The 19230-nt window shown below is 55.2% G+C and overlaps 4 protein-coding genes across 4 annotated transcripts; 2 read left to right on the top strand and 2 right to left on the bottom strand.

The window, feature by feature from the left end:
• Positions 1-257: 257 nt before the first annotated feature.
• On the bottom strand, positions 258-1333 carry MIND_00418700 (NAD(P)-binding protein; the record flags this gene model as incomplete). Its single annotated transcript, XM_037361005.1, has 4 exons — positions 258-709; positions 756-767; positions 837-1265; positions 1312-1333. 4 exons carry the CDS (start codon positions 1331-1333, stop codon positions 258-260), a joined length of 915 nt encoding a protein of 304 aa, XP_037221297.1.
• Positions 1334-1888: 555 nt separating this feature from the next.
• MIND_00418600 (uncharacterized protein) lies at positions 1889-3104 on the top strand (the record flags this gene model as incomplete). The annotated part of the gene is made up of 6 exons (XM_037361004.1): positions 1889-1937; positions 1993-2034; positions 2091-2323; positions 2377-2455; positions 2509-2882; positions 2928-3104. The coding sequence occupies 6 exons, from the start codon at positions 1889-1891 to the stop codon at positions 3102-3104; spliced, it is 954 nt and encodes a 317-aa protein (XP_037221296.1).
• A 200-nt stretch (positions 3105-3304) lies between these two features.
• On the bottom strand, positions 3305-4232 carry MIND_00418500 (uncharacterized protein; the record flags this gene model as incomplete). Its single annotated transcript, XM_037361003.1, has 8 exons — positions 3305-3390; positions 3440-3560; positions 3609-3685; positions 3733-3763; positions 3817-3905; positions 3960-3993; positions 4043-4157; positions 4207-4232. 8 exons carry the CDS (start codon positions 4230-4232, stop codon positions 3305-3307), a joined length of 579 nt encoding a protein of 192 aa, XP_037221295.1.
• A 351-nt stretch (positions 4233-4583) lies between these two features.
• Positions 4584-5758, top strand: MIND_00418400 (NAD-P-binding protein; the record flags this gene model as incomplete). The annotated part of the gene is made up of 5 exons (XM_037361002.1): positions 4584-4662; positions 4722-4738; positions 4774-5222; positions 5274-5281; positions 5334-5758. The coding sequence occupies 5 exons, from the start codon at positions 4584-4586 to the stop codon at positions 5756-5758; spliced, it is 978 nt and encodes a 325-aa protein (XP_037221294.1).
• Between the last annotated feature and the right edge of the window lie 13472 nt (positions 5759-19230).

Raw genomic sequence — 19230 nt, 5'->3', positions numbered from 1 at the left:
CCGGATAGGAAAAGCTTTCTCTTGGGGATGTTTCTCCCGTCATTGTATTCTGGGCCATCATTGCCTGCACCTCAAGATCTCAACAAGAAGGACGAAAGGAGCTTATACCACGTAGCCGGATGGAAGGAAATCGTCAGCACACTGCCCTTGGTTCGCGGGAGGATCGACCTGAATATCATTTTTAACAGTAGCAATTCTGATCGAGAAAGTTATCCTTGTACTTCAAGATAAACAGAGGTGAACAAAAATACCAATCTTTACTTCGGGCCAACATTATCAGGCTTGATTGGCAGCTCCAGGCCATCCGACCAGCTCTCGAATGCGGTGGTCTCCTCTGAAACAGCGGCTATCTTGATTCTCACCCCACCAATTGCGTCTTTCCCAACAGCCCAACGCTTGGGGGGTGTTTCCAGTTGAGAGAACTTGAATATCGTCTCAGCAGCCGCTGCTGGGTTACCGCGGATGCCACTTCCGTCTTCAAACCACTCACGAACGAAGCGCGACGGAAGTCCTTCTTTATCATAGGCCGATGGCGCAGGGAACTTGAGCGTACGATCACCATGCATGCCCGTCTTGAACGCACCGGGCCCAATAACGGAAATCTGTCTGTCATGAGAACCATCGCAATGCACAAGCGGCGATCTCAGAACCTTGATATTCCAGGCAGGGTCGACTTCACCGGCGAGTGCTTCTGTTAGCCCTTCAAGCGCTATATGGTTGAATTAATATCGTTTGCATACTGCAGCTCGGCGCACTTGCCATGTTTACTATGTGAAGTGGATGAGTAGCTCGTTTAGTTGATGTGGTAGAATAATCTTACCTTGCAGCATATATACCGGAGAGAGGCATCGCAGAGAATCCGACCCCAGAGCTCATGTTGAGAAGTCTACCACCTGCACCAGCGGGGTTGACTTCCCGAAAGACTCTCACCGCCTCTTTGCTGACGCTCAACGCACCCCAGAAGTTGACTTCGAAAAGGGCACGAGCCGCTTTATTTGGAACAGCTTCCAGCTCGCCGAGTATCGCAGTGCCGGCGTTGTTGAACACAACATCGATCTGCCCGAATTTCTCGACGCCTGAAGCAAAAGCGGTGATCACATCTTCTTCGACCGTCACGTCACACCCAATGGCAATCAGGTCATCTGGGTTGGCTTCTACCAGCTTTCTCAAGTCGTCTGGGTTGCGAGAGACGGCGACAACTTTCTCTTTCATGCGCAAAGCAACTTTCGTCACATCCAGCCCAAATCCAGAAGATGCTCCAGTCACTATTTTATGTTTGAGTAACCACTGGCTTCCACAATAAAGACAAACCAAGCCAAACACGCGCAGACATGGAGGTTAAGGTCTGTGCTGCTCGTCTATGCGGCCATTCTCTTTTCATGCTGCACAAATCCACAGCCTCGAGAAGGATGATCGCGTTTAAGGCGCTTTCTGAACCGCCTTCCCTCAGACCGCAACACGGAAGAAGACAACATTCAACCCTGAAAGATGTTCTGTTCCGTTCGAATTCGCTACATCATCATTTCACGAAGGGTGGTATTGCGGCGTGCCTATGCCTCCCAAAAGCGGGTTTCCTCGATGTGTTGGAACATTATTTTTGGAGGTTCAATTTTGATTACCGTTCAGATGCTGCATTGTGAACACTGAACAAGTATAGTTGTGCGAGTACTGATCGTACCACGAAGGCGGTCATATCGCGCTATTCGTGCTTCGGGCCTCCTGGATGTGATACATAAATGATTTCCGCACTGGCAGTCGGACCGTGTATCACGATCAACCTACGCCTTTTGGATTAAATAAAAGGCTCGTGTTACTAACAAATGCTCATCGTCCCTCTCTTGTCGCAGCCGTCCTCTTTCAAGTTCTCGTTCTCGTGTATCAACTACGGATGACTCTACTTTCTTCCAACTCAACTCTAGTTGAACTATGGTTTCATGGCAAGCCTAATACAAAAAAGCCTAGATCTTGTTTAATTCGACCTGTCGCATGCAGGACTATATTCTGCCATCGTCATTGTCACTCTGGGTCTCATTTGTGCTAACTCTTGGCTCGGAGGATTGACTATGAACTAATTGAACGCTTGTTTCCAGACCACCATCGCGGCACCAAGAAGATTTTTCAGGCCACCATTGTGGCCATACCTTGGACCTGCTCGACTATTCATGCGACCCTTACTTGGTGGTGGCTGGCCAATGCGATTGACACTAATGAGGGTCCCAATGGACCAGGCCTGGCTTTCTCGCTTTCCCATCTGCCCCCCGATCTTGCTGTGGTGGCTCAGACTTTCTTTGCTCTGAACATCTTCCTTGCTGACTGCATGTTTGTGAGTACTTCGGCCAAGTGAAATTCCAAGTTGTTATTCATTGACTTGCTTAGATTTGGCGTTGTTGGTGTGTGTGGAATCGCCGTTCAATAGTCGTTTTGCTTCCTGTGATAGCGGCCATCATCGGTGCAGGTGAGGTGGCGGACTCAATTGTAGTGCCAGAAACTGAAACGAAATATGCACAGTTCTTGCTGGAATTCTAATCCGTTATCAGCTCACCGCTCTGAGGGCTTCCACACCCTTCGTCGTCGAGCAAACTGCCGCTAAGTTCCTCAAAATCAACACCATTTACTTTTCGCTGTCCATCGCAACAAGCCTGACGACTACATTCCTAATCGTGCTACGCATCGTTCTCGTCCAGCTCGCAGCTCGAGCCACTCGCCGCACCCCTGGTGTTGAAGGCTCGAACGGACAGCTGGCCGCGAAAGACTTCAATTTCATTATAGAAATTTTGGTCGAGTCAGCGATGCTCTATTCAGTGACGTTGCTGACCTTTGTTGTTTTTGACTTACACAAGAGCGCCAATGCAATTTATGCTCAAAACATCCAATCACAAATGGTGCGCCGGATAGAAAAGCTCTTTTCTCTTAAACTTCGATTGCAGGCCGGACTAGCGCCACTCCTCATCATCTTACGCATCGCTGCCGGCCAGGCACGTCCGCAAAAGGACTGGGAGGGCAAGTTGGAAATGAGTAGTCTCAAGTTTGCCGGCGCTGGCAATGCTCAGTCAAACTCTGAAATCAATTTCGAGCCCTCATCCGGTCGGATAAGTCAGATATGACATGGTCATGTGGTGGAACTGACTTCGGCGGAAATGGCTAAACTGGAGCAGGATAACGGGATGTTTTGCGATATATTTGATTGGTTATATCCCATGTACAGACCAAGTTTAAGGGCAACTTGATTATGGACAATCATGATGTGAACCTTCTAAGTCCATGAAGGACTGCATCAGAGGATTCCTTCTTTGTCGTAGTCTCACTATACTTTCTTGGCGACTTTATTCTCTTCGATATACTCTTCTGCCTGTTCCTTTGCCCTCGAATTCGCGATACTCAGATATGTATCTGTGTAGTCACTGATCAGCAGACAACGCATACGCCGAACAGTACGCACTCCAGAATAAGCTGACGACACTAACGACCACGAACCGCAAATGCGGCGGGACGAGCCAGAAATTGATAACCTGTGTCGGTACAAAGACCGACCAGTTGCGCAGTAATGTCGGGACGTAGCCCTGCCATTCCATGAGCTCGGAAAGAGGCGAAAGAGCTGAAATACACACCGCGCCAATCCTCGGTACCACCTCATGAGGCTTTCCCTCTAACAGCGCCATTGAGCCAAAGAACACGATTACCGCTCCTGGTTGAGGGCTTAGTTATGCTCTTGAAACGGTCTAAAAGCCTTGCCTGGCGTTAAAATACACTGGTCTAACCACACCTATTGGCTTATATTAGCCGTTGAAGGGCTTTCTTGACAGTAGATGCACGCACACGGTAAACAAGCGCCTTAGTTGGTGTCTTGAATTGAATCCGGTTTAGTAGCTGATACCACTTGGTCATTGCGGGGCCAAACATTACGCCTGAAGCCACAGTTGTTCAGCATCCACTACCCACACGAAGAGGGTCGCGCAAACCGCCATAGAACGTCAGTCGTGCTGTCCTTGCAAACTAGACGCGTAATCAGAGATATTGAGGGAAGTCAAACGAGTAGACGTACATCGTGGTCCGCTCCCCGCCTTTCCACAGCTTGCTGGGCGATAATGTCGCCTGCGCCAAAGAGGAGGCCAGCGGTAACGCATTGCGTCAGCATGGGCCGCCGCAGGAGGAGGGCACTAGATTAAAGTCTTTGGTTCAATAACTGCACAGTTTCACGGGGCGTACTTGTAGCCCCGAAGTAGAGAGGCCATAGTTGGGTCGTATATCCGCTCCTTGGAGTTATTTCAACCCAGCCCGGCGGCGACTCACTCTAAATCGTGAGGTCACCTCTCGAAGTGCTCTCGAAGACAGCGAGCCGACTGTCACGAAGCAGTGACCGTGACAGTCGCGTTTTCGTTTTTTTCCTCAGCCATTCTGGTTCGTCGCCATGTTTTCACGCGTTGAAGAGCTACATCAAGCTATTCTAGCTTCTAGAATGATTCTGACTCGCGCTATGAGATAGTTGCTGGGGACCACAGAGGCCATCGCACCATGAGCAGATTAAGTATTCTACAAGGCCGTAACCTGCGGACTTCCGAATAAGCACTTCCAAAGTACTTCTCATGTCTGGTGCTATGGTCCAACGCGATTGGGGAGACCTTGAGACCTTGACGGGCTTTGTTGCTTCTGACGGCTGTGACCGTGTGTATGGATAAGCAAACCACACCTTGTCCCCGACCTCTGCAACGAGATATGGCAAGTTCTCGCGTCTGGCTCAGTGAGTCGCATTCGACAAGTACGCTACTTTAACAGCGCTTTCAAGTCACTGGCGCCTCATCAGGCCTGGGCCACTCCCTCGTCGAAGTTGTCCTCCAAAGGAACGACAAAGTTATCGCGGCCTGCCGGAACCCATCTGCTTTGGCCTTCCCCACCGCCACCAGTGCTAACTTCATAGCGGTCATATGTGATGTGACCAGCCAGCAAGATATACTCCACGCGTTTGCTGCAGGTATCACAAAATTTGGGCAGGTCGACGTTGTGTTTAACGGCGCTGGACTGGCAATGTCGGGAGAGCTCGAGGCCGTGCCAGAGGATGCGGCAAAGGCCCTTTTCGATGTCAATGTCTGGGGTGCACTCAATGTTAGCAAGGAGGCAATGAGAGTCTTCCGCGACGTGAACCCAGTGAAGGGAGGGAGACTGTTGAATGTGAGCTCTGGGATTGGGATTGTGGGGATGCCTGTGTGTGGTATATATGCTGCGAGGTACGAAGGCCTTTCTTTGCCCATCAAATCGTTGATTCTTTGCTAACACAGCAAACACGGTGCGAATTCTGTCCCTATACTACAAATTGCCTTTGACGTTTCTGTACATAGCCTTGGAGGGACTTACCGAGTCGCTTGCGATGGAACTTGACCCATCATGGAACATCAAGGTCTGTTTATCTTTTCTTCAAAATCAAAAGGTTCCAACGTCCGTAGGTATATCAATTATCGCGCCCGGTGCCTTCAAAACCGGTATTCACACAGCGCGGACCATTACATTCCCTGCACCCACTGCCTACAGCAAACCCGAGCTGCCCTCGCGCTGGGTTCGAAACTGGTTTGACGATGAATCTGCCATACGCGGCGATCCCATTGCCGCTTCCGAAGCGTTTTATAGATTTACGCTACTCGAGTCCCCTCCGATGCGCTGGGCCGTGGGAAAGGACGCAATCGCGGGTGCCAGAAAGAAAATCGAGTTGGTGAAAAAGGAAACAGATGCTTATGAAAGTTGGTCGGACATGTTGGAATTACCATGACAGAAGACGCTACTAGTAACTAATTATAAGGACAATAAGGTTGAGGCTCTGCTCGAACAGCCTGCACCAGCAGTTCGCTCATCGGTGGCTTGGGGAATGAGAATGAGTATGAGGCATAATAGACCGTGCGAGTTTGAACGTGATAGAGGTCGACGACCTCGTTTTCCCCACCTGTTTGCATCATGACACTGGCTACAAAGTGAGTCAAGATGAGTAGGACATTCACACCGCAGGCATGTGCTGGGGTATCAGGCAGCCTGATGCTTTACAGGCATCAGGTGAGCCTATTGAAATTTGGATACTTGGAGGAGCAAATTGGGCTGCCTGTTGACAGCCCTTCCTTGATGAATGTGTCAAGCTCATGTTGCTTGAGGGGCAAGATGGGTACACCTTGCAGTTGGCAGGCTTAGCATCCAGAACAAGTCCAGGAGCATGTCAAAGGACTCCTGGCTGAAGACATCTTGACTGCCAGTGCCTTGATTTCCCAATTGATCTCTGGGTTGTGCTTCTGCAGCCAGGAGTATCCCAGGATAAGGTCCTGTTTACCAAGATAGGTAACAGCCAGTTGAAAACATTCAGAGTGCCCCTGGTAGTGTAGGACCAAGTCTACAATCTGATTAATTAAACCAATATTGTTTAGTGTGTCATCAACACCAGAATCAGCTGAGCAAGGGTGCAGACCAGAATGCCATTCCAAGCAATGTAATTAGTGTCAATGAAGTCAGAGGTGGCACCACAATCAACTAGGCCAGAGAGAGAGAGCTTCAGCATGCTGCTGGTGGATAGTCATAGACACGATATGGAGAATATATTTTGGATATATCGGCCAAAATATGAATATGATATGCTTTTTGGCTGTACAATATGATACAGATATAATATGATATGCTATAGTCCATATCACGATATATTTTAGCCTCAAAATATGCCAAGACAGTGATAGCTGGTGATGTAATTAAATCAGTCACAACAGTGATCAGACATTTTATTTATAGCACTTTAGAGGTCAATATATGACTTATGAGGTTTAGAGGGGTTATATAACCACTGGAGGAGTGCAAAGCCCTAAATACTTTAGGTTTTGATCGAAATGAGAGAAAAATGTGGAACAAAATATGAACACAATATATTGGCCAATACAGATATAATATGATATAAATATGATATGGCTCAGAGGTTCAAGATACAATATGGATATAATATGATATGCCACATGGCATATCATATCTGTATCTGGCCAGTACTACCGGTGGACTCTAGCTGAGACTAGCTCCAAGGAAGTTCACCCCAGGGCTGTGGCAATGATATACTACTTGGGGAGCTTCTTTTCCCAGATGGTAAGGTGACAAAGAAGGATAACTGGAGACAGAGCAGGGGCAGCAGAGGGTATCATGATGTCTTTTGTTTTGGACTCCTCTTGGGGCTCCTTATAGGGCAAGGAACTACATTCATCATACAAAGAGGCAAAACAATTTACAGACATGAATGAGGGCACACCAGTCACCAGGGTTGCCTTTACAACTCAGAGTTTCCATAGACTTTCAAGTATGTTTATAGAAAGTTCACACTAGTCTTAACCAATTGAATTATTACTATTATCATTTTATATACAAATATGACTGTTTATCTATATAGGCTTACCCATACTGTAGCATTTTATTCAATTCGGCGGTCACGCGTCACACCGGCCTTAAAATGCCGAAATTTTTTTGGCGGTCACACTCGACAGCCTAGACGCCGAATTCCCTCAGCTGATATACCATTTTTGGCTGGCGCGGCCCTGCGGGCCACGCCGAAATCTGCCCAAAATTTTCGGCGGTCACACTTGGAGCTGCCGGACGCCGAAAATTTCATTTCGGCGCCGATGTCACACCGATTTCGGGCGCCGAATTGAATAAAATGCTACAGTAAGTGCATACAGATATGGTGGCTGTGCAGGTATAGCTACAAGTAGCACCTGTGGTACCTATACTCAAGTTAACTCATGTCATTCCCTAGGTCTAAGGATAACCATTGCTGGATACTGTAAGGGCAACCCCGGAGGCCTGAGATCAAGGTCCTAGCAGGGGAGGATCCAAAGAGTGAATAGAAGTAAGCAAATACAAGTGAGGCTGACCTAGCAGGGGAGGATCCAAAGAGAAGAAACTCTAAGGGTCCGCCTGCTAGGTAGCGGAACTATATACTGCGCTCTTGACGCGCCAAGGTTGATCGTTGCTCCGTGCAGTATGCCTGCGCCATGTCGCAGGCCAGGTCCCAGGGGGATCGCCAGGCGGGGCGGCGATGCGCCTGACGGAGGCGGTGATGCGATCACCGGAGTCGGAACCGAGTCGGACCGAATCGGGATCGTCTCCGAGGGGCCGAAAGGGAGGTTCCCCTGACATCACCCCCCCTTTGAATGCGGCGTCCCGGCGCATAGACCGGAACGGAATCGAGTCGAAGGTTGCGGAGGCGATGTGCCGTGGTTTGCCAGGGTACTTACGGTAGAACTCCGCGATTTTGTCCGGGGCGAAGACGCGGTCGAAGCGGACCCACTGGTCGTGCGACGCGTCGTAGCCTTTCCATCTGACGGTAATTCAGCCGTTTATACCTCACCCTTGCGTCCAAGATCTCCTCTACCTCCCACTCCGGGACTCCGTCCTCGAGGTCCGGAGGGGCTGGTCGTAGCCGGGGCGTCCGTCGAAGGGGTCGTCTTGGGCGAGCTCAAGCTTGACGACGGGGAAGACCGGGTGGAGCTTCGAGTAGCGCGGAGGGAGGTCGAGCTTGTAGGCACCTTTGCTGATCTCCTGACTATCTTGAACGGACCGAGGCGGCGGTGGGAGAACTTCTCCGAGGGGCGAGTCGTCCTGATGTCAGAGGCATCCAGCCAAACACGGTCGCCAACCTTGAACTCCGGAGACGGAGTGCGTCTCCGGTCGTAGTAGCGCTTATACTCTTCCTTGGCCTTAGTGAGCGCGGCCTTGGCTTCGGCAACCCCAGTGGCAATTCGGTCGCGGAACTCGTTCACAGACTCCATAGCGGAACGGGCTCCGGGTTCAAAGCCCATGCGCGGAAGCCGTCCCGTGTCCGTCATGAAGGGGACTTGCTGCGTGGATGAGTGGACGTGGTTGTTGTAAGCGAACTCCGCGGCCGGAATCAGCTCATCCCAGTCGTCCTGCTGATAGTTGGTGAAGATCCGCAGGTACTGCTCCAACTCCTGGTTGACGCGCTCTGTCTGACCGTCCGTTTGCGGATGATACGCGGTGGACGTGGCTGGCTTGATGCCGATTAGACGCCAGAGTTCTCGGGTGAAGTCCGCGATGAACTGTGAGCCACGGTCGGAGACGTACTTCTCCGGAGTCCCGTGATGGCGCCAGACATTCCGGTAGTAGAGGCGGGCTGCTCCTACTGCGTCGACCGTGGTATGGCACTCGGAGAAGTGGGCTCGCTTCCCAAGGGTGTCCACGACGACCATGATCGCGTCGTACCCATGGGCCTCGGGGAGCTCGACAATGAAGTCGACGGAGACGGTATGCCAGCGCTCCGGGGGTGTTTCCGTCGGGTGTAGCTCTCCGTGGGGCAGTTGGGGCAGTCTCCGGAGCGCCTTGGTGCGACAGCACAAGTCGCAGGTCGCGACGTACCGGCCGATATGGCGAGACATCTGAGGCCACCAGTAGTTCCGGGAGACCAACTCCAAGGTCTTGAAGCGACCGGCATGTCCGGCGACTCGAGTGTCATGGCAGAGCTCGATGATGCGCCTCCGGAGGTCCTTGTCCTTGGGCACGACAATCTTCCCACGAAAGTGGAGAAGACCACCGGAGACGGCCCACTCGTCGGAGCGTGAGGAGCGGGGGCCTCGAGCTTGACCTTGGACCTTTAGGAGTTGCCGGGCTGCTAGTGCGACGGGCTCCTCCAGGTCAGGCTCACCGGAGAGGGCATTGCGAATGTCGCGAAGAAGTTCGGAACCGGGACCGGAAACGGAAACACCCTCGAGTGCGCGGACGTGGAAGAGCTCGGGCCGCAGAAGGACGACGTCGGAGTTGTCGGAATCGATTCCGTGGTCGGGTCTCCGAGAGAGGGCGTCAGGTCGGCCCATGTCGCGACCGGGCTTGTGGTGCAGCGTGAAGTCGAACCGGGAGAGGTAGAGGGACCAGCGGGCCTGTCTCCGGTTGAGGTGCTGCGTCTTCCTGAAGTACTCCAAATTCTTATGGTCAGTCCAAATCTCGACGGGATGCGCGGCACCCTCGAGGAAGTGTCTATACTCCTCGAGTGCGCGGATGATCGCGAGCATCTCCTTGTCGTGGATTTCGTAGTTGCGCTGGACATCATTTAAGCTTTTGGAATAGAATGCTACAGGGTGCCACTTCCCGTCCGGGGCGGATTGTGAAAGAACCGCCCCGTCGCATAATCAGAGCTGTCCGCCTCGAGTCGGAAAGGCCGTGCGTCGTCCGGAATCGCCAGGACCGGTTCCGAGGTGACCGCGTCCTTGATCGCTTGGAACGCGGAGGCCTCCGCGTCGCCCCAAGTCCATTGCTGGTCCTTCTTGGTGAGCACGAAAAGAGGGCGCGCAAGGGTCGAGAAGTCCCGAATGAACCTGCGGTAGAAGTTAGAACCCAAGGAACTGCTGAATGTCTTTCTTGTTTTCCGGAGTCGGCCAAGCGGAGACGCCTGCGACCTTGACGGGGTCCATTTCGACGTGGTTGTGGGAGATGATGACTCCGGTACTCGATTGACGATTTTTCAAAGTCGCACTTCTCCGCTCGAAGGTACAACTTGTGCTCCCGGAGTCGCCGTAAGACCTCCTGGACAATCTGCCGGTGTTTCCGGAGGTCGGAATGGGCGATCAAGATGTCGTCAAGGTAGATCATGACGTCTCCGGGATGAGGTCCTGGAAAATGTCATTCATCATCGTTTGGAACGTCGCGGGAGAGTTTGTCAGGCCGGGACACTCACCAAGGGCTCGAACAGGCCTCGGTTAGTCCGGAAGCCGCTTTCCACTCGTCACCTTCCTTGATCCGGACGTTGTTGAAGCCCCAACGGACGTCGAAGTTTGGTGAAGTAACGAGCGCCTTTGAGCCGGTTGATGAGGTCGTTGATCAGCGGAAGGGGGTACCGGTTTTTGACAGTCATCGCGTTGAGAGCACGGTAGTCCTGGACGAAGCGGAGTCCGCCGTCCTTCTTCTTGACAAAGAAGACCGGAGACGCCATCGGAGACTTGGAGGGCGAATCCGGCCCGTCGAAAGCCCTTCCTCGATGAACGCGTCGAGCTCGCGTTGCTCGAGGGGCGAGATGGGGTACACCTTGCAGTTGGTGGGCTTAGCGTCGGGGACGAGTTCAATGGCGTGGTCCCAGGCTCTCCGCTCCGGTAGCGTGTCGAAGGACTCCTTGTTGAAGACGTCCTGGAACTCCTTAGCCCAGTCCGGGATCTCGGAGGGCGGAGGGGCGGAGTTCCTGGCGAAGGCTTCGGCCAGGCGTTGCGAGACAGTACTGCCAGCGTGTATCTCCTCCGAGGGGCGGAACGAGGTGTAGAAGATGTGGTCACCATCTTCAAGCTGACCATCGTCATCGTCGTCGTCGGAGTCCGGCGTCAGATCAGGCAGGCCGGAGTCGTCACCGGAGACGGAATCGTCTCCGTCATCAGACCCAGAAAGGTCCATGGCGCAGACCGAGGGGAACGGGCCGGAGCGGAGACGCTTCTGAAGCGACCGGAGTCGCCGCAACTCGGTCCGTTCGACCCGCTCTTCCTCACGGCAGGTCGAGCAATTGCGGGGGCACCGTGTCATCTTGACCTCCTTGGTTTCCCAATTGATCTCTGGGTTATGTTTCCGCAACCAGGAATACCCCAGGATGAGGTCTTGCTTGCCAAGATGGGTGACGGCCAACTGAACTCGTTCGGCATGGCCCTTGTAGCGCAGGACCAAGTCCGTGATCTGTTTGATGGAGCCAGCGTCATTGGGGGTGCCATCGACATTGAAAACCGGAATCGGCTGATCGAGGGTGCGGACCGGAATGCCATTCCGAGCAACATAGTTCGTGTCAATGAAGTCGGAGGTGGCACCACAGTCGACAAGCCCAGAGAGTGAGAGCTTCAGCGCGCTGGTAGTGGACTCGAGCTCTAACGGGAGGTGGAGGGAGTCCGCCCCAGGGGCAGCGGCAACGGTGTACTGCTTAGGCAGTTTCTTTTCCCAGGCAGTGAGGCGGCGGAGGACGATGACCGGAGTCGCGGGCGGAGTCGGAGACGGAGTCGAGGCGGGGGCAGGAGAGGGTGTGTCTTTCGTTTCGGGCTCATTGTAGGGCAAGGAACTGCATTCATCATACAAAGAGGCAAAACGATTTATAGACGCGAACGAGGGCACACCAGTCACTCGTCGCGGGGACAAAATCCTCTCCGGCCATCGACTCCGCTGCCGTCTCCGGCAGGGCAGCTGTGTCCGTGTAGCGGGCGATCAACTCCGCTAACATCTCGTCACCGAGTTGTTGGATCACCTCGTCAAGGATGTCCATTGAGCGGACATCGGCGGGGAGGGGGCAATCCCGGGCGAGATGGTTTGGGTCGCCGCACCTGAAGCAGGCGCGACGAGGGGCACCCCGAGCCCTGGTGCGATCCAACTCCATAGGGACGGGAGCTGGAGGCGCCGGAGCGGGGCGCGGGCCGCAGGTGGCACGACCGGAGCCACCGGGCGGAAAGGGGCCGGAGCCGGGATGCGGTTGACCGGAAACGGAGTCCGAATCAAACCGCCAGGCGTCTTGGGGGCGGCTGACTTGATCAGCTTGGCCCGGACCAGGGCCTCGTATTGACGGAAGGCCCGGGTGCGCCAGCTAAGGTAATCCCGGAGGTCCGGGGGGTCGTTCGAGGACGTGATTCCGTTATTGATCAGGGGGTCAAGTCCGTGGCGGAACTTGGTCACCTTGACCAGCGCGTCTTTGAATCCGGCGAGGTCCATCAGGTCCTCGAAGTCGTCGGTGTACTGGTAGACATCCTTTGTACCCATGTGATAGGCGGAGGTCTCCAGCTTGGAGAGAGCGTGATCTTGCTCATTCTCCTCGACGAACCGGAGTCGAAACTCGGAAACGAACGAGCCCCAGGACGGAAACGGAAACGGGGCTTTGCTTCCGTGGCGCTCCGCCCATTGCTGAGCGGGTCCTTCTGCCATAAATGACATGGCATAGCGGACAGCCTTTTCCTCGCTCGCCTCTCCGTTGACCACGAAGGCCTCAGGGGCAAGGCGGGCGTAGGTGCGGACCGCGTAGAGGAACGCGCGGCCGCGTTTCTGGTCGCTGTTGAAGGTGAACGGGGGGTTTGGTCGCAAGACCAATTTTGAGGTGAGGTTGATGTCGCCGAAAAGGGCTTCGGAGTCGCCCTGGACCGGAGTCGGAGTCGGAATCGACGTCTCCGGCGATGGTGTTTGGGGTCCGCCAGCATTATTAGCGGCGGCAGCGGCAGCGGAAGCCTGGTTGGTGAGTAAAGCAAGGGCCTCAGTTAGGCTATCGATTTTCGCCTCGAGTGAGTCCAGCCGGGCGTCTGCGGTAGGAGTGACTCCGGACGGCATGACGGGTGCAGGGACCACAGGAGTAGAGGAGGAGGGGACAAGTGGCAGGGGCGGTGACGAGGGCGGAACGGACTCGTACTCCGAGCCTGAGTCAGCGCCGAACCTGGCAATCTTGTCCGGTTGATCCCGTAGAGAGTTTCTTCTGCTGTAAGGGCAACCCCGGAGGCCTGAGATCAAGGTCCTAGCAGGGGAGGATCCAAAGGCGTGAACATTGGTAAGCGAATACAAATGAAGCTGACCTAGCAGGGGAGGATCCAAAGAGAAGAAACTCTAAGGGTCCGCCTGCTAGGTAGCTGACTATATACTGCTTGTCCGTAGCTGCCGCTGTCGGGCACAGAAGGCTTGGGCGGCGTCGCAGGCGAGGTCCCAGGGCGACCGTCGGGAGGGCGTTGACGGATCGGTGATTGTGCGGGCGAGATGGAGGGCCGGACCGGAGACGGAACCGGAGTCGGACCGGAATCGGAGGCGTCTCCGAGGGGCCGAAAGGGAGGTTCCCCTGACAGTTACACATTACAGGCGGTTGTGGCGCGGACACCTGTGGCCTCTGTTACGCGTTTGGGGCTGGATTCTGATCAAAAACAGCCTTAAAAAGGCAACTGATGCCGGAGTTGCCTTTTATAGTAATCTGGACACCTTGTCCAGCGGACAGCTTGCATTACATGTTACATGCCCTGTCAGACTGCGGGTCGGGCCGTGCAAGGACTTCTCCTAAGAACGCGCGGCCCGGAACAGAACAGACGGATAGTCGGGCCCGCAAGTACGGCGGGCGGTGTAGATCGAAACCGAAAGGGTCCGTGAACTTGGTCCCTTGTCGTAGTTGGTGGTCGATGGTTCGAATCGGGTCGTGTCAGGCCCGATGAGTCGATAGCGTCTCCTTGCACGGAGTAAGGTAGTTCTTCAGACGATCTAAGCGATAGAGTACAAGGTACACTATCGCGCATTATATACGCGGGCCCGCAAAGGGGGTGATCGGACACCCTGGCCTCTCCTCCTCCTCCTCGCCCCCGTTCCTGGCCGCAGAGGGGACGATCGCACATCCCTTGCGGGCCAGGCGCTACTCCTGACCTCCTAGCACTCCTCCCCAGTCCCCTGGTGTCGAGTTGGGCTCGGCGACGGCTCGACGCGTCATTCTCGGTCACGTGCTTCCCACGTGTGCGTTCCTCCTACTGGGGCGCATGTTCCCTGTCGTCACGTGCTGCGTGTTACGGGCCCGCGATGGCCCGACACCAGCGCTGGAGCGGACGGGCCGGGTCTTATCCGTGACATCACCCCCTCCCTAGGAATGACTCGTCTCGAGTCGGCGTGGCTCGGTCGCCCTGGTTTCTCGGGTTTAATTTTGACTCTAGCTCGTCCTTCCAATCGCAAATTCCATCCAGCCCATAAGCTTAAGCTAAGCTTCGGCTGCGCATTTTAATCTCCCGCGGCTTCTGTCGCCTCGTGGCGTCCGCAGATCAATTCTTCCTGTCCATCAAGTGTTTCACCGCGGTCACGTGCGGTATAGCGTTTCGTGTTGACAATATATTTCGCGTCCTTTGTCCTCTTCTTGCTATTTCGGGCGTCCTCGGGGCGTCTCACTTCGCTCTCCTTTTTGCGAGGGTTTCCATATGGAATATTCCCTGTTTCGGGCCATATATAGGCTGCGTCGATTCTCCTTTCCCCTTCGTTTTTCGTCATCTCCCCGTCATGGCCCCCCACTATTCCTTTATCGACGAGACATTGCCGCCGTACTCCAGCGCAGTCCCGCCGTTACGGGTCGCGCCTGGTTTCCTCCTCGAGCACTTTCTTTTTCTGGACGCCCTAGCCTTCCCGTCGTTTGCCCCAACCAGTGACCCCAACCATTCTTCGTACCCCGTCCAACAGTCTGGCCTCGTTGATTTGGCGGACCTTCCCGCTCGCCAGGTCATCCGCCTCCCCGTGCATGGGGTCGACCTTTCGCGTGTCTTCGTCCGGACCCACTTCACGCGTCGTCCGCGCCTCCACCACTCCCGTCCCCCCCGCTTTTCGCGCGGGTACTTCAGGGATCCTGCTTATCGCTTCTCCCGTCTTCATCGCCCCCCTCTCGTTCGCCCTCCCAGTACCAGTCTCTGGGATTGGCTTCAGGCCTTGTTTGACGCAGCCATGGTGGCTGCCCTCTGGCGCCCGTCCGTGTTCGGTCCTCGGGACCGTTTCTTTGGCGTTCTATTCGATGCTTACGAGTCGTCGTGTCGGTGGAATTTCCCTGGTTGCGGGTCGGGTGGCCCTTCCGACTTACGCGAATACTTGGGCGGTCTCGCGCGCCAGTTTGTCGTTGTCCTGGCGCCGTGTAAGGAAAGACGGGGCGGATCGAGAGGCGTTTGAGGATTTGTGGCCAATCCTCGTGCGTAATCGGCCGCTGCTCCCTCTTCGCGTTCACTAACCCCCTTGGCAGCGCGAGGTCCTTCGCTTTGTGTTCTCGTTATCATTGGCGGGCCTCCCGGTCTTCCTGTCCCGTGGTCTCTGGGACCTGGCTCTCGACTGTGTGGGTCGCGTATTCCCCTCCTCGTCCCGTCCCCGTGCCGAGTTGCTCCTTCATCATTTGCAACAGCCCCGTCCTTTGCTCGTTCCTCACTACTTCGCTTGGGACCCGGTACTGGAGTTTGGGGGTGCGATTCTGGGAGGGTCCCGACCCTCGCGCGGCGGTGACCTTTGAGGGAGCCCGTAACCTCCCAAGAGGCGGAATTAGGGACCACCTTCTCTTTCCTGGGTGTGGCGGAGCGTTGGGCGGAGTGGTTGGATCCTGGCACGGAGCCCTCCCCACCCCTGGTTGTTCGGCAGGATGCTCCCGAAATGATTTTCCCGGATCTGCCAGTCGTGGAGGAGTTGGGGTCTGTGGTTGGTGCCGGGCTACCGCCACCCGGGCCGGGGGTGATCCGACATCGGGCCCCGGTAGGTTTGCCCGAGGGCGGCGTCTGGTCCCCGGTTCTTTCCTTCCGTCCCCGCTCCTTGCTGGTGGCCCCCGACGTCATCATGCTCGATGCCGACGACTCCGACGATGTATTGATGGGCCCCTCACGCGCGTCGTCACCCGGGTTGGAAATGTTACCCGGCCCCCCGTTCCTATCCGTGAGGCGTCCGTGATCGAGATTTCGGACGATGATCCGCCGATCCCAGTGATCCCCAGCCATTCTGCCCCCCGTACCTTCCCGCCGAACCGGGTGTCACGGCTTACGGTGGAGGACACGGACGGATACGTACCCTCTGCCCCGGCCTTGAGTCGCACGGGCGCGACCGAACGTTTTCCCGGGGGAGCCGTTGCGCCGCCTCGGCGAAGTGGTTCGGACCATCACGCCTCGTTGTTCCTTTTGCGTGCAGACGGGGCGGCTTTGTACCATCTGGGGCCAGCCCGGCGACCTTGCCTCTAAGCTCCCAGCCAACGTCCGGCGGGCTTGCGACTGGTGTAGCCTCTCACACCGCCGTTGCAATTCGTGGGGCCCGTTTGCGGCCGCTTACGAGGCCAAGGATTTGCGCGCGTCTCCGTGGCGTTTCGAGTTCTGGGAGTGCACGGATGAGGAGGGCGGGTATGCTCTGTTGGAGATGGATTCGCGGTTTGCGGACCTTCAAGCGGTGTCGGAGAACTTCCTCTATCGTCGTTTTTGCTTCCGTTTTCTGCCCCGCTCCAATACGCTCCGGGCGCAGCATCGGGCGGCGTTCGGAGGACAAGGGGCACTCTACCCGTCCCAACGTTCGGAACCGGCAGGCGGGCCGCCAACCGTCTCCGCGCCGCCCCCGGGCTCGATCACGGGGTCCTCGAACTGGGCCGTCGCGTCGGCGTTCCCACTCCCCGTCTCTTCGGCGATCAGCCTCTCCGGTCTGTCGGCCAGCGCCGCCTCCTCGCGCGCGATCTCCTGCACCCCCTCGTTCCGCGCCGATCACCCCGATCCGTCCCCCACCCACTGGGCCGCATAGGGACGCGGGCCGCCCCGAAGCGGGAACCAGTTCCGGCCCCCGGGCCCCTTGGCGATGGGAGATATGCCTTTCCGCCCGGAGGGTTACCCGGACGTGATGCTGTGGTTCGGCGAGCCGTCGCCGGTTCGGGCCACCGCCGAGGCGCACCGGTTGTTGGACGACCCGGATGTGGCCCAATCGTGCCGGTTTTCCGCCGTAGGGGTGACGCTGTTGCACCAGTTACTGACCCGGCCCCAGGATAACCCTCTGTCCACCGGCGTCCTGCGTTCACTCCGGTCCGAGACTCGCATGTTGATGCAGCCGGTGGATTTCGAGCTGATGGATTACCTGGGGCACCGGTTCTCTGCGGCCCAAATGGTGGAGCTGTACACTCGGGTGCGAGACGTCTTCGGGGCCGTCGACGACTCAGGGTCGACCCAGCTGGATTTGTGGGAGCAAAGGGCCGCCGCGGACCGTCGCCAGGCCGGTCGCTCGAGCCCCGTTCCTGGGGGTACTCGGCCTGGGTCGGGGGTCGCGACGTCCACCTCTGTCGGGTCCTTCGGCGGGTCGGAAGGGAAAAGGCCGGGCGTAGTCGGAGGGGGTTTTTTGTATTTTATTATTTTGTACTTTTTTCTTGGACTTTTTGCAATGAATCGTGTCGCCTTCTCGTGTGTTCTGTTGTGCGGGCGTAAGGGGATCGCTTAGATTCTGTCAGACTGCGGGTCGGGCCGTGCAAGGACTTCTCCTAAGAACGCGCGCCCGGAACAGAACAGACGGATAGTCGGGCCCGCAAGTACGGCGGGCGGTGTAGATCGAAACCGAAAGGGTCCGTGAACTTGGTCCCTTGTCGTAGTTGGTGGTCGATGGTTCGAATCGGGTCGTGTCAGGCCCGATGAGTCGATAGCGTCTCCTTGCACGGAGTAAGGTAGTTCTTCAGACGATCTAAGCGATAGAGTACAAGGTACACTATCGCGCATTATATACGCGGGCCCGCAAAGGGGGTGATCGGACACCCTGGCCTCTCCTCCTCCTCCTCGCCCCCGTTCCTGGCCGCAGAGGGGACGATCGCACATCCCTTGCGGGCCAGGCGCTACTCCTGACCTCCTAGCACTCCTCCCCAGTCCCCTGGTGTCGAGTTGGGCTCGGCGACGGCTCGACGCGTCATTCTCGGTCACGTGCTTCCCACGTGTGCGTTCCTCCTACTGGGGCGCATGTTCCCTGTCGTCACGTGCTGCGTGTTACGGGCCCGCGATGGCCCGACACCAGCGCTGGAGCGGACGGGCCGGGTCTTATCCGTGACATGCCCCAGACAGTTGATCGAAATGGGACATTATCATTAGGCTGTGCCGACAGAGGACAAGTGTCTAATGAAGCTTCTGCAAGCCAAGCATAGCAATAAGGATCCAGATGCTGGTGATGATTTTGATGGATAAATAGTTGAAATTTTTTCTTTCTTTCTTTTTTTGGAAATAACCTTAGAAAAACCCTTAAAATCGCATCCTAAATAATGGTAAATAAGTATCTAAGACCCTTTAATTCAAAAACAACCCTTATTTTGGGTCTTATAAACAATGCTGAATGAGGGGAAAGCCTGGAGAGTCCAAAGGGGTGGAGTCAGATGTGCCTCAAATGAAGGTGGGAAAATGCCTGATATTTATATTAATTACCTTCGAAAATCCATGCTCTGAATAATAGCCCTAGAACTTTGTTTGCAACCTCATTTTCCACCCAACAGCATAATATTGTGGAAATCCACATCATATTCTGCATGCAAGCTAACTACGGGCTCCTATGTATAAGCATAATTGAGTATAACCTTACTTATAATATCTACACTACTTTGCTATCTTGCATTCGTCCAACAAGAAAAAAGATGAAAAGACCGGAATCCATCCCCTACCTCCATCAAGAAAGCCAGAGCAGACAGCACAGCAAGAGAGAGAGAGGATACATGTACAGCGGCGGCATACACCTGGTTGTGTCTCAGCCGAACAAAAAGTCAACTCAGAAGACACAACTCACAGCAAAGAGGAAAGAAACACA

Source organism: Mycena indigotica (assembly GCF_014461135.1).
Source record: "Mycena indigotica strain 171206Taipei chromosome Unknown Mind.scaff0004, whole genome shotgun sequence".
NCBI classification, from domain to species: domain Eukaryota; kingdom Fungi; phylum Basidiomycota; class Agaricomycetes; order Agaricales; family Mycenaceae; genus Mycena; species Mycena indigotica.
Note: the sequence above shows the minus strand (reverse complement) of the source record. Positions and strands in the feature narration are given on the sequence as shown.